The sequence below is a fragment of the Dreissena polymorpha genome, chromosome 10 (assembly GCF_020536995.1).
Source record: "Dreissena polymorpha isolate Duluth1 chromosome 10, UMN_Dpol_1.0, whole genome shotgun sequence".
Taxonomy (NCBI): Eukaryota; Metazoa; Mollusca; class Bivalvia; order Myida; family Dreissenidae; genus Dreissena; species Dreissena polymorpha.
In genome coordinates, this window is record NC_068364.1 from 62,876,609 (window position 1) to 62,891,189 (window position 14,581).

The window sequence follows — 14,581 nt, forward strand, 5'->3', positions numbered from 1 at the left end:
CAATATGATTAGCCTGTGCAGTCCGCACAGGCTAATCAGGGACGACACTTTCCACCTAAATTGGATTTTTGCTAAAAAGATACTTCATTTAAACGAAAAATGTCATAAAAGCGGAAAGTGTTGTCCCTGATTAGCCTGTCCCAAAACTTCAAGGTTGGTCATAACTTCTGTAATATTGAAGATAGCAACTTGATATTTGGCATGCATGTGTATCTCATGGAGCTGCATATTTTGAGTGGTGAAAGGTCAAGGTCATCCTTCAAGGTCAAAGGTCAAATATATGGCTTCAAAGGGGCGCATTAGGGGGCATTGTGTTTCTGACAAACTCATCCCTTGTTTAAATTTTAACACGGAAAGTAGGATTTCTATACCTATACTTCCATTTCAACAAACGCCATTATTATGCCCCCCTTCGAAGAAGAGGGGGTATATTGCTTTGCTCATGTCAGTATGTCGGTCTGTCGGTCTGTCGGTATGTCGGTCTGTCGGTCCGTCCACCAGGTGGTTGTCAGACGATAACTCAAGAACGCTTGGGCCTAGGATCATGAAACTTCATAGGTACATTGATCATGACTCGTAGATGACCCCTATTGATTTTGAGGTCACTAGGTCAAAGGTCAAGGTCACGGTGACCCGAAATAGTAAAATGGTTTTTGAATGATAACTCAAGAACGCATACGCCTAGGATCATGAAACTTCATGGGTAGATTGATCATGACTCGCAGATGACCCCTATTGATTTTGAGGTCACTAGGTCAAAGGTCAAGGTCACGGCGACCCAAAATAGTAAAATGGTTTCCCGATGATAACTCAAGAATGCATACGCCTAGGATCATGAAACTTCATGGGTAGATTGATCATGACTAGCAGATGACCCCTATTGATTTTGAGGTGACTAGGTCAAAGGTCAAAGGTCAAGGTCACGGTGACCCGAAATAGTAAAATGGTTTTCGGATGATAAATCAAGAACGCATATGCCTAGGATCATGAAACTTCACAGGTAGATTGATCATGACTCGCAGATGACCCATATTGATTTTGAGGTCACAAGGTAAAAGGTCAAGGTCACGGTGACCCGAAATAGTAAAATGATTTTCGGATGATAACTCAAGAACGCTTTTGCCTAGGATCATGACACTTCATAGGTACATTGATAGTGACTCACAGATGAACCCCTATTGATTTTCAGGTCACTAAGTCAAAGGTCAAGGTCACAGTGACAAAAAACGTATTCACACAATGGCTGCCACTACAACGGACAGCCCATATGGGGGGCATGCATGTTTTACAAACAGCCCTTGTTTTTAAGTTTTAAAGCGCAAAAAAGACGGATTTCTACTTTGTAACCACCAGATATATTTTAATTGGCATAGATAAAATTAAATCTATAGCCTATTAGGAAGTAATAAATAATTTTTATACGCCTGTTTTTAAAAACGGGACGTATAATAGTTTCACCCTTGCGGGCGTCGGGAGGCGTCCACAGCAGTGTCCGCTCTCTAATTCAAATAGTTTTCATCTGATCTTCACCAAACTTAATCAGAAGTTGTGTCTAGACAATATCTAGGTCAAGTTCGAATATGGGTCATGCTGGGTCAAAAACTAGGTCACGGGGTCACTTAGTGCATTTCAAGGATTAAGCATGGTGTCTGCTCTCTAATTGAAGTAGTTTTCACCCGATCTTCACCAAATTTGGTCAGAAGTTGTGTCTAGATGATATGCAGGTCAAGCTTAAATATGGGTCATGCCGGGTCAAAAACTAGGTCACAAGGTCACTTATTGCATTTCAAGCATTTAGAATGGTGTCCGCTCTCTAATTGAGGTAGTTTTCATCCGATCTTTACCTAATTTGTACAAAAGTTGTGTCTAGATGATATGTAGGTCAAGTTTGAATATGGGTCATGCCGGGTCTAAAACGAGGTCAGGACGTTACTTAGTGCATTTCAAGCATTTAGCATGGTGTCCGCTCTCTAATTGAAGTAGTTTTCATCCGATCTTCACCTTATTTGGTCAGAAGTTGTGTCTAGATGATATGTAGGTCGAGATCAAATATGGGTCATGCAGGCTAAAAAACGAGGTCACGGGGTCACTTAGTGCATTTCAAGGATTAAGCATGGTGTCCGCTCTCTAATTGAAGTACTTTTCATCCGATCTTCACCTAATTTGGTCAGAAGTTGTGTCTAGATGATATGTAGGTCAAGTTCAAATATGGGTCATGCCGGGTAAAAAACGAGGTCACGATGTCACTTAGTGCATTTCAAGCATTAAGCATGGTGTCTGCTCTCTAATTGAAGTAGTTTTTATCGGATCTTTACCGAATTCAGTCAGATGTTACGTCTATATGATATCTAGGTCAAGTTCAAATATGGGTCATGCCGGGTCAATAACTAGGTCTCGAGGTCACTTAGTGCATTTCAAGCATTAAGCATGGTGTCCAAAACCTTCGAACAGGCATATCTTGTGACAGTTTGGCACTCTTGTTTGAATTTTAAAACCGAAAGTAGGATTTCTATACGTATACGTCCATTTAGACAAACGCGATTATTGTTAAGTTTTAAAGGGCAAAAAAGACGGATTTCTACCTTGTAACCACCAGATATATTCTTATTGGCATAGATAAATTAAATCTATAGCCTAGTTAGCAAGTAATTTATATTTTTTCAAAAGTACCGCTTTTAAAACCGAAAGTATGATTTCTAGACGAATACGTCCATTTCGACAAACGCGATTATTTTAATTTTTAAAGCGCAAATAAGGCAGATTTCTACCTTGTAACCACCAGATATATTCTAATTGGCATAGATAAAATATGATTCTTATTTATACTTAAATTTACTACGCCAAATAAGGTGTGTGGCTTTTAAAACTTGCATATAGTAAGACAGGTTTACAATTAATTTAAATTTTCTAAGGGACTACAAATGCATGTAAATACATATCTAGGTGGTAAAGGGTTAAATATGAAAAAAACGTTTGTTATTCACTCATAGCTTTAACCCTTTAAGCGCTGGAACCGAATTTTGAAGGCTTTTGCAAACAATTTGGATCCAGATGAGACGCCACAGAACGTGGCGTCTCATCTGGATCCAAATTGTTTGCTATTCTGATAGTATTCTTTGAAAAAAAAATCGAAGAAAAAGCTAATCTAAGAAATGCAACAGACAACATTTTAGCAGACAACAAATTTCCCAGCATGCAAAGCTTTAACATATTTAGCCTCACTCTGGGAACATTGGGCTTAATACATGTGCGCAAAGTTTGGTCCAAGACTAGCCTGTGCAGTCTATGCAGGCTAATCAGGGAAGACATGCATGTACACAAAGTTTGGTCCCAGATTAGCCTGTGTGGTTAGCACATGCTAATCGGGAAGGCATTTTCCGCTTTTATTAAATTTTTCGGTTAGAGGTAATTTCTTCTAAATGGAAATCCAGTCTAGGTGGAAAAACTCGTCCTTGATTTGCCTGTTTGGACTTCACAGGTTAATCTGGGATGACACTTTACACACATGCATTAAGCCCCGTTTTTTCAGACAGAGCGAGGCTTGTTCATTATTACTGAGAAGCGTTCTGAGAAAACTGGGCATAATGCATGTGCGTAAAGTGTCATCCCAGATTAGCCTGTGCAGTCCGCACAGGCTAATCAGGGACGACACTTTCCGCCTAAACTTGATTTTTGGCAAGAAGGGACTTCCTTGAAACTAAAAATACCATAAAAGCGGAAAGTGTCGAAGCGGAAAGCGGACTGCACATGCTAATCTGGGATGACACTTTACGCACATGCATTAAGCCCAATTTTCTCAGAACAAGACACTACTGATCTCGTTTTCCATGAATATTCACTCAAGACAATATCATATTTTCCTACTATTAACCCTTTTCCACATAAGAAGTCAAGTTAAAGCCTGCAGTCTGTTAAGGTTTATGCTGTTTGCTGCTAATAAGTATCTTAGGGTTGGAAATAATGCTTTTAAAATTTGAATATAGTAAAGGTTTTAAATTAAATTAAACTTTCTAAGGGACTACAAATGCTAACAAATATGTATCTAAGCGGTAAAGGGTTAAAACAAAACAAAATGTCACATTTTCAATCTATTCAAACAGGAAAATGTCACATTATCCCTCTATGCAAACAGGACAATGTCACATTATCCCTCTATTTACACAGGACAATGTCACATTACCCCTCTATTCACACAGGACAATGTCACATTATCCCTCTATTCACACAGGATAATGTCACATTATCCATCTATTCACACAGGACAATGTCACATTATCCTTCTATTCACACAGGACAATGTCACATTATCCCTCTATTCACACAGGACTATGTCACATTATCCCTCAATTCACACTGGACAATGTCACATTATTCTTCAATTCACACAGGACAATGATATGAGGAAGGTTCTGAGCGATGTGCGAGGCTGCCTGGTCCACAAGTGTCGCATCACACAGAGCAAGGGAGCAGTGATGGTCAGCATGCAGGCACATGCCATCATCATGGAGTGTGAGATCAACAGTGTGGGATATGGGATACGATGCATACAGAATTCCATGGTAAAAATATGGGATACGATGCATACAGAATTCTATGGTAAAACTATGTGATTAGATGCATACAGAATTATGTGGTTAATTATGTGCTACAATGCATACTAGAGAATTTCATGGTAAAAATATGCAACACACTGTAGATTGCTATGAGATCAGATACATACAGAATTCCATGGTAACAATATGCAAAGTGGGATATGGGATCAGATGCATACAGAATTCAATGGCAGCAATATGCAAAGTGGGATATGGGATCAGATGCATACATAATTCAATGGTAGCAATATGCAAAGTGGGATATGGGATCAGATGCATACAGAATTTAATGGTAACAATATGCAAAGTGGGATATGGGATCAGATGCATACAGAATTCAATGGTAGCAATATGCAAAGTGGGATAAGGGATCAGATGCATGCAGAATTCAATGGTAGCAATATGCCAAGTGGGATATGGGATCAGAATCATACAGAAGTCTATGGTAACAAAATGCAAAGTGGGATATGGGATCAGATGCATACAGAATTCAATGGTAGCAATATGCAAAGTGGGATATTGGATCAGATGCATACAGAATTCCATGGTAACAATATGCGAAGTGGGATAAGGGATCAGAATCATACAGAAGTCTATGGTAGCAATATGCAAAGTGGTATTTGGGATCAGATGCATGCAGAATTCCATGGTAACAATATGCAAATTGGGATATGAGATCAGATGCATACAGAATTCCATGGTTACAATATGCAAAGTGGGATATGGGATCAGATACATACAGAATTCTATGGAAACACTATGCAAAGTGGGATATGGGATCAGATACATACACAATTCCATGGTAAAAATATGCAAAGTGGGATATGGGATCAGATGCATACAGAATTCCATGGTAACACTATGCAAAGTGGGATATGGGATCAGATGCATACAGACATCAATGGTAAATATATGCAACCAGATTTTCATGGTAAAAATATGCAATGCTCTGTTGATTGCTATCGGATCAGCTACATAGAAGAATTCTTGGTAACAATATGCAAAGTGGGTTATGGGATCAGATGCATACAGAATTCTATGGTAAAAATATATTTTAGCCAGGCTCCGGAAAAATGGGGATAATACATGTGCATAAAGTGTCATCCCAGATTACCGTAATTACTCTATGTTTTCGGACACTTAAATTATTTTTATTTTTTTTCGTGTCTGAAAACTAAGATACGAAAAATGTTCACAAAATACAGGTGTCTGAAAACTTAGAATCAAAAATTGAAGTGTCTGAAAATAGCGTAAATTGTATCAACGACTACCGGTAATAGCATGCGCTGGTAAAATACCATGCCGTATAGTATAAATTACAGTTATATATGTTCGCACTGCATTTTAAATAATTTTAAATGCTTAATTTATTTGACAGAAAGTTACTACAAGGTTGTACTTTGACCAACGAGTTCAAAGATGAGCATGACTGTGATGTATCGATACTCGCTAGTATGAACCTGTAATTAACGCAATAAAAAACCAATATTGGCACTACCCCTGGTAATTGTCATAACGTTGCCCTCAGGCATGCACCTGCCATTTTTTATGATGTTAATCTGGTTGTAAAACCCCATGATCGAAGTGTCATTAGATATCGAAAACAGGACCGAAATTTGTTAAAATAGCGCTGTAAAATATACTGTCCAAAAACTTAGAGACATTAATTATGGACGAAAACTTGTGTGTCCGAAAAATAAGAGTAACGAAAAATAATTATTTATACTAAAAAAAGGGGTGTCCGAAAACTTAGAGTGTCCGAAAAACATAGAGTAATTACGGTAGCCTGGGCAGTCTGCACATGCTAATCTGGGGACCGTTTCAATAAACATCGTAGTACACATTTACGATAATGATACATGTTTCAAAGATACATAATTGCTTAAGTCCATATCATATGATAATAAATTTTCAGTACTTATTTAATTACATTGGCATCTCGGGCGCTGTATATATTTGAAGAACATTGAGAGCTAGGTCGTCTTTTCATTAAGATCAAAAATTCTCTCGTAAGTTTAAATTGTCGTAAGATTGTTAATGAAATGGCCCCCAGGGACAATACTTTCCTCCCGAACAGGAATTTTTGTTAAGGTGAGACTTCCTTTTAAGGAAAGAGCCATCTTAGTGGTAATTGTATTTCTTGATCAGTCTGTGCGGGTTGCACAAGTTGGAATTCTTGTTTAATACATATATGGCACAATTATAAACACATATACAGATTTGCTGGTATCAACTCTCGGTCTATATGAACCAAACAAAACAGGCATTTGGTATGTTTTTGTTCCATTTCAGACAGTTGTTTTAAAGAATGAGATCCACCATTGTCGGACGTCTGCAGTGTTCATGAGATTGGCTGCCTCGGGCCTGGTTACAGGTAAGACCAGCATCTTTCTCTAGAACTCTTGCGCAAAAGCCCTACTCAAAAGTGTTTTTAATGGCTATTTAATGCAATTGTAAGGGCACCATATGTTTTTTGCATTAAAGGTGTATTGAACACAAATTCAGTTCACTTGGAAATGCTGACAAATTACCCTTTTTATAGTAATAGTATTTTTTTAGCATTTTCATTGCATTCTCATTCTTTAGTACATTTAAACTGTATAAAAAAAATTCTTCGTTGATAAGAAGTAAGTCCAAAAAGTCCTTTCTTAGCAATAGCATTGTTATATGTGGTGGTTCTGAGAAAACTGGGAATAATGCATGTGAGTAAAGTGTCGTCCAAAATTAGCTAATCAGGGACGACACTTTCCGCTTTTATGACATTTTTTGGTTAAATGAAGTCTCTTCGTAGCAAAAATCCAATTTAGGCAGAAAGTGCACAGGCTAATCTGGGACTACTCTTTACGCACATGCGTTATGCCCAGTTTTGTAAGAACACCACTCATATATCTATGTCACAAACCAAACATTTATGAGATGATGTGGCACATGCACAAGCTGGATTGCCATAACTAACATTTAGGTTTCACGAAGAGGTCAAAGGATATCATAAGTCAAGTACAAACTTTTGGGTCAAAATAATATTATGGGGTAATTTGGTACTGACAGTGACAGGACTTGTTCATCCAATATGGTACCAATGCAATTGCTGCTTTTTATCGCACTGTCCGTCTGTCTTTCCATCAAACTTTTGCGTTTAGGTTTCGAAAAATGCCCATAACTTCTATGTCGCTGCAGATGTAACCTTCATATTTGGTATGCGTATCCATATGGACAAAAATTTTGACCCCTTTGAACTTGACCTTGAACTTAGGATCTACGTTTAGGTTTCGAAATTTGCATTTATGTTTCGAAAAAAGCATTTTTTGCGGGCATTATGTCTTTCAATGGAGACAGCTCTTGTTTTGTTGATTATTAAAATAGGCTTATAAATCCGGAAGCAATGGTTAAGATTTAAGCATCAGCAAAACAAGAATGGCCTGAGTGATTTTTCATTAATTATAACTGCAGATGTGTCATAATTATTAATTCAATCAAATAGCAAGACAAATCATCTGGTTAAGTGAGAATTTATTTATAAAAAAAACAAACAACAACCATAGATCTATTTTAAGATTTGTTTATAACTTCAAAAGCGCATGCACAATATTTAGCCAGTCAATTATACGCAGCACAATTCTCTTGTATCCAGCATCTCCTAATTTCGATCACTTTGTTTACATTAAGAACTCTGCTCTCATGATAAAGTCACACATATGCGCTCCGAGTATTTTGTTTTGCTTACATTTCTACACTTGAAAATAAATACAGACACAACCAAAATGATGAGAAAGCAAGTATAATTGCATTTCAAAATCTTACTTCCAACTGAAATAATTCAAATGTGTCCATAGTCCATTCAATTGTATTGATCCTCTTCATTAAACTTCCACTTAAATTGGAAAGTGAGACAGAGGACTGCACTAGTGTAAACACAACACTTTCCTGTGTTTGATTTATTTTAAAGTACATACTTTTACTTCTTCCAGATTCTCAAAAAATGTTGCATGAAACAATCTAGCATAAGTACTGTGTGAACATGAAAATAGGTGAAATGACGATATGCAAATGAGCCTTGTTCTGAGAAAACAGGGCTTAATTCATGTGCGTAAAGTGTCATCCCAGATTAGCCTGTGCAGTCCGCACAGGCTAATCAGGGATGACACTTTCCACCTAAACTTGATTTTTGGTAAGGAGGGACTTTCTTAAAACTAAAAAGTCCATAACAGCGGAAAGTGTTGTCCCTGATTAGGCTGTGCAGTCTCTTGGACGACACTTTATGCACATGCATTGAGCCCAGTTTTCTCAGAACAGGACACATATGTTCAGTGGGTGTACCTTGTCTTGATTGGATGCTAATTTTATCAAATATTTGTTTCCTTAATTCCTCGATGCAGGGTAATTGGAGGATATACTGTATGGCTTGCAGTGTCAGGGGTATTTGTCAAAATTGTTGCAAGTTCTAGTTTTTTATTTAGAACAAAAACAAAAGAAAAATACGTGTTTGTATATTGTTCTAGGAAATGATATTCACTCCAATTGTGAGGCAGGGATCGATATCAGAAAGAATGCCGACCCTATAGTACAGGTACATGTAATGAATATATGGGCTGTGCTCTGTGAAAAGAGGATTTTATGCATGTGCGTAAAGTGTCATCCCAGATTAGCCTGTGCAGTCCGCTCAGGATAATCAGGGACAACACTTTTCGCATTTATGATATTTTTAGCCGGATTTTTTTCGAAAAAATCTCGGCTTATAGATTGATGTTGTCGGGCGGGCGGGGGGGGCGGGCGGGCGGGCGGGGTGGCGGCGTGCTCAAAAATGTTAAAGTTCTTATTTCATGGTATAACTTTGGTATGCTTGGACCTAGAGTCTTCAAACTTGACATGAAGGTTGGCCAGGATTAACAGATGACCACTGGTCATTTCAAGGTCATTCATTTGAAGGTCAAGGTCACTGTGACCTTCAATATAAAAAATGTTAAAGTTGTTATAACTTTGGTATGCTTGGACCTAGAGTCTTGAAACTTGACATGAAGGTTGGCCATAACTAGTTAGTAACCACTGGTCATTTCAAGGTCATTCATTTGAAGGTCAAGGTCACTGTGACCTTGAATGTAAAAATGTTAAAGTTCTTATTTCATGGTATAACTTTGGTATGCTTGGACCTAGAGTCTTCAAACTTGACATGAAGGTTGGCCAGGATTAACAGATGACCACTGGTCATTTCAAAGTCATTCATTTGAAGGTGAAGGTCACTGTGACCTTCAATATAAAAATGTTAAAGTTGTTATAACTTTGGTATGCTTGGACCTAGAGTCTTGAAACTTGACATGAAGGTTGGCCAGAACTAGTAAGTAACCACTGGACATTTCAAGGTCATTCATTTGAAGGTCAAGGTCACTGTGACCTTGAATGTAAAAATGTTAAAGTTGTTATAACTTTGGTATGCTTGGACCTAGAGTCTTGAAACTTGACATGAAGGTTGGCCAGAACTAGTAAGTAACCACTGGACATTTCAAGGTCATTCATTTGAAGGTCAAGGTCACTGTGACCTTGAATGTAAAAATGTTAAAGTTCTTATTTCATGTTATAACTTTGGTATGCTTGTACCTAGAGTCTTCAAACTTGAAATAAAGATTGGCCAGTACTAGAAGATGACCACTGGTCATTTCAATGTCATTCATTTGAAGGTCAAGGTCACTGTGACCTTAAATGTTAAAATGTTAAAATTGTTATAACTTTGGTATGCTTGGACATAGAGTCTTCAAACTTGACATGAAGGTTTGCAAGCACACTTAGATGACCACTGGTCATTTCAAGGTCATTCATTCTAAGGTCAAGGTCACTGTGACCTTGAATGTAAAAATGTTAAAGTTCTTATAACTTTGGTAGGTAAAAATGTTAAAGTTCATATTTGTGACCTTAAATGTTATTGTTGTTCATGTATATGCATGCATTCAAAACATAACACAAGGTTTGCTCATGCCTTGAAAAGTACTTACATTTCATTTTGACCTTTGAACAATATTTCAGTAATTTAAGTATTGCATTGACAAAAACACGAAAGGTACTTTCCTGTCATTTAAATAAAAAATCCGGCTTCAATGCGGTCATCTCCGACCGCGGAACTCTTGTCTGTTTATTAGCAAAAATCTAGTGTAGGCGGGAAGTGTCGTCCCTGATTAGCCTGTGCGGACTTCACAGGCTAATCTAGGACTACACTTTACGCAAATGCATTAAATGCATCATATATCTGAGCCACGCTGTGGATAAACTGGGCTTGATTCATGTGCATCAGGTGTTGCCCTTGATTAGTCTGTGCAGTCTACTTCCAATAAGGGAGGACATTTTACGTTTTTTTATGGATTTTTTTGTTGAAAGGACGTCCATTATACAAGCAGGACTGGTGGAAAGTGTCATCCCTGATAAGCTTATTTGGAGTGAACAGGCTAATTTGAGATGACACTTTATGCACTAATGCACTATGCCTGGATTTCCCTGAGTTCACTTATATTTGTACTGCAAAATTTTGTATTAGTTAGATTAAAAAGTGATTTTATTTCTTCATGTGATTTCCATTTTAACATATAACACATTTTAGCTTCGGTAAAATCCCAAGGTATTGTCGAAGCCAGCTTGTCCACCGTCCGCGTCGTGCTAAAACCTTAACATTGGTTCTAAAATCAAAGTGCTTCCACCTATAACTTTGAAACTCTATATGTAGCTGCACCTTGATGAGTTCTACATGCCATACCCATTTTTGGGTCACTAGGTCAAAGGTAAAAAAATGATCTTCTGACAAGCTTTTGTTTACTCAAAACTGCACCCACAGCCGAGCATTGGCACCCACTATGCGGTGCTCTTGTTATAAATTGATTGCCCCAGTGTTAGGTCACTCTGTCTTAAGTCTACAAAGAAAAAACAGAACTTTTATTTATTCTGATTTCAAAAATTGCTAGATTCTGCAAAATAAAATGTATAAAATAAAATTCAGATAATCAATTTTTCTTCAAGAGCGATAAGAAACAAATATTTTTAACAGAGAGATTAATTTACTACAACACATTTTTATGCTCCCCCAAAAAATTTGGGGGGAGCATATAGTCGCTGCTTCGTCTGTCCGTCCGTGCACAATTTTTGTACGGGCTATTTCTCAGCAATTAATGACCGGAATTCAATGAAACTTTATGGGAAGCTTCACTACCAAGAGGAGATGTGCATATTATCAGCCGGTTATGGTTGGATGATTTTTCACAGAGTTATGGCCCTTGAAAATTTCCATTAACTGTACATATAGTGCAATTCTTGTCCGGGCTATTTCTCAGCATCTAATGACCGGAATTCAATGAAACTTTATGGGAAGCTTCACTACCAAGAGGAGATGTGCATATTATCAGCGGGTTCTGGGCGGATGATTTTTCACAGAGTTATGGCCCTTTTAAATTTTCTATTAAAAAATTATTGTCCCCCCAACTACTGTGCCCTCAAGACGTTTCCTTTTATCTGAATATATAGTGCAATATTGTGGCAAAAAAAAACTTTGGGGAGCATCACCTGTCTCCAATAGATTTTTGTTTGTATTGTTTGCTTTACTGCAATTTCTGCAACTTTGAATCAAAGCAAAAGTACAGAAATTTGTGGGAATAATAATGTCATGACATCAATATAAAGATGTAATTTCACTGTAAAACACCAAACTTTATTTATACTTGAATTTTCAAATTTATTTTTGCATCACCCGCCAAATGTATATTTGAAACAGTAGATTACTCATTTTAATGCACTAATATTTCCACATTAACCACATGAAAGCATAACAAAAACAATTATTATCACTTCTGCATGTTCATTTCTCAGTGTAATCGTATCCATCATGGCAAGCGGTCAGGGGTGGTGGTGTTAGGAAGTGGGCGTGGCCAGATACGGCACAATGACATCTACCAGAACAAAGAGGCGGGTGTATACATACTTTACAGGGGAAACCCCACGGTCAGGTAGGTTAGATGATGTGGGGATTTGGAGGGGGGTTTAGGGGCCTGGCTAGATATGTTACAAGCATGTCATCTACTGGAACGAATAGATGTATACAATTTGCTAGTCCCCTAGTGGAACTTTTCAGCTCACCTTAGAATAAAGTGCTCATTGGGAGCTTTAGTAGGATACCGTTGTGTCCATTTTATGTGTATTAGTGCATTTATTAACATTTTGTTCTAACATCTCCTTCCTTTAAACATGGAAATTTAAATCTTAACAAATCTTTTTATCTAAACCACAGTGGTCATGGCTTGAATATTTGGTGTGTTACATTGTCTTGTGGTGTCTACATGTACTGTGTTTGTTCAAGTCTTGCCCCAAGGTTTACATTATTTATATTGGCTTTTTTAGGAAAATGACAAGACAATCTTCTCTTAAACAACAAGGCCCGTATGTGTAATGTTTGGCATGCTACGTATTATGGAGGTCCTCTTGGTTCAAAATAAGCCTCAACCTGAAAGTAAATTGTTTTCCCTATATTCTTGAAGTCAGAACTACTCTAAAACTGCAAGGTCTTGTACTTGTCATTAAACATCATATGGTGGTTCTCAACCAAGTTTATTCAAAGCACGACTCATGACAGACCCAAAATCATGGGGTAAACATTTGCCCAGACATTGAGGATTCTTGTTTCTCTTATTTGGATATAGAGAAATTTTCAAAAGCTCCTTCCAATGAAACTGTAAGACAAAGAGGTTATGTAATGTGGTCCACTACAAAGTTTGTTCAAATCAAGCCCCTGGGCAAAGTTGGTCCAACCCAACTCTTTATAATGATATCTCGATCTTCCAAGTTTGAAACTGGTTGCAGTCTGTTGAAGAAAATTGTCATCAGAGGGGGTGTACCAGTATATGGTTTTAGATAACCAATTTGAACTTAAAGTCACATTTTTTGTGAAACTTTGAATCTTTTTCAGAACATAATATATGTTCTAATTATATCTCTGCCAAGTTTTACAAAAGTGTTGTTACAAAAGCTTTTCAGAACCATTTGATTCCCCAAAGTCTCAGTTGAGCTTCCTCATAATGGACTTTGGCCCTGTTGATATATCATATTGTTAGCTTATGTTTATGCCCCCGGATCAAATGATCGGTGGTGTTTTGTTTTTGACCTGTCAGTCTGTCTGTCTGTCTGTAATTGTATGTGTCTGTCTGTCCCAAAACTTTAAGGTTGGTAATAACTTGTGCAATATTGAAGATAGAAACTTGATATTTGGTATGCATGTGTATCTCATGAAGCTGGACATTTTGAGTGGTGAAAGGTCATCCTTTAAGGTCAAAGGTCTTTTTTTTTTCAAAAATAGCTGCCATGCGGCTTCAAAGCGCAGTAGGGGGCATTGTGTTTCACAAACATAGCTCTTGTTTGAAAATGTTTGTTGACAAATGATCTTGATAAAACAAGATATTTTTTGCAATAAATTGTATGTCTCTGGGTGCGTTTTGTTTCTTGTTCTTTACATTTATTTAGCAGCTGATTTTCTCTGTTTTCAGCAACAATCAGATTTACAGTGGGAAGGCAGCTGGAATAGCTGTGAATGAGGGAGGGCGTGGGTACATACATGGTAAGGTATAACATACAATATGGATATTGATATGTATTATAACCAGTGTTTTATGATATAGGAAGACTTAAGACGAAGCTTTCCCCCTATAGCATTTGCTGTAAGAATATTGAATATTACATTCTTAATAATGATTAAATTATGTCCCGTTTTTGTGAAGCAGAGAAAGTCATGATGCAATTAAGAATATTTATGTTGTTTTAAAAGAAAATATAAAAGGTGATTCTGTTTTTTAAAAGGCAATCGTTCTTTTTTTGTCATTAAAAAGCATGACTCTAAAAAATACCCATTTACAGATTTTGGTGTTTTGAAAAATACCATTTAATTAATTAACTAAAAAAACTGTATAAGTTTTTAACCAGGTTTTCCGAAGGAAAAAACTGGTTATTAGATTGGCGAATGCGGGCGGGCT

At 37.3% G+C, this 14,581-nt stretch overlaps 1 protein-coding gene across 2 annotated transcripts in view; it reads left to right on the forward strand.

Annotated features, from left to right (window-relative positions):
• Positions 1-14,581, forward strand: part of LOC127847038 (F-box only protein 10-like) — a 55,163-nt gene that overhangs the window by 25,227 nt on the left and 15,355 nt on the right. For both annotated transcript variants that reach the window (XM_052378564.1, XM_052378565.1), the window contains 5 exons: positions 4,389-4,559; positions 6,885-6,966; positions 9,092-9,159; positions 12,432-12,568; positions 14,099-14,169. In XM_052378564.1, coding sequence (XP_052234524.1) covers positions 4,389-4,559; positions 6,885-6,966; positions 9,092-9,159; positions 12,432-12,568; positions 14,099-14,169 — 529 coding nt within the window. The remainder of the gene's footprint in view (positions 1-4,388; positions 4,560-6,884; positions 6,967-9,091; positions 9,160-12,431; positions 12,569-14,098; positions 14,170-14,581) is intronic.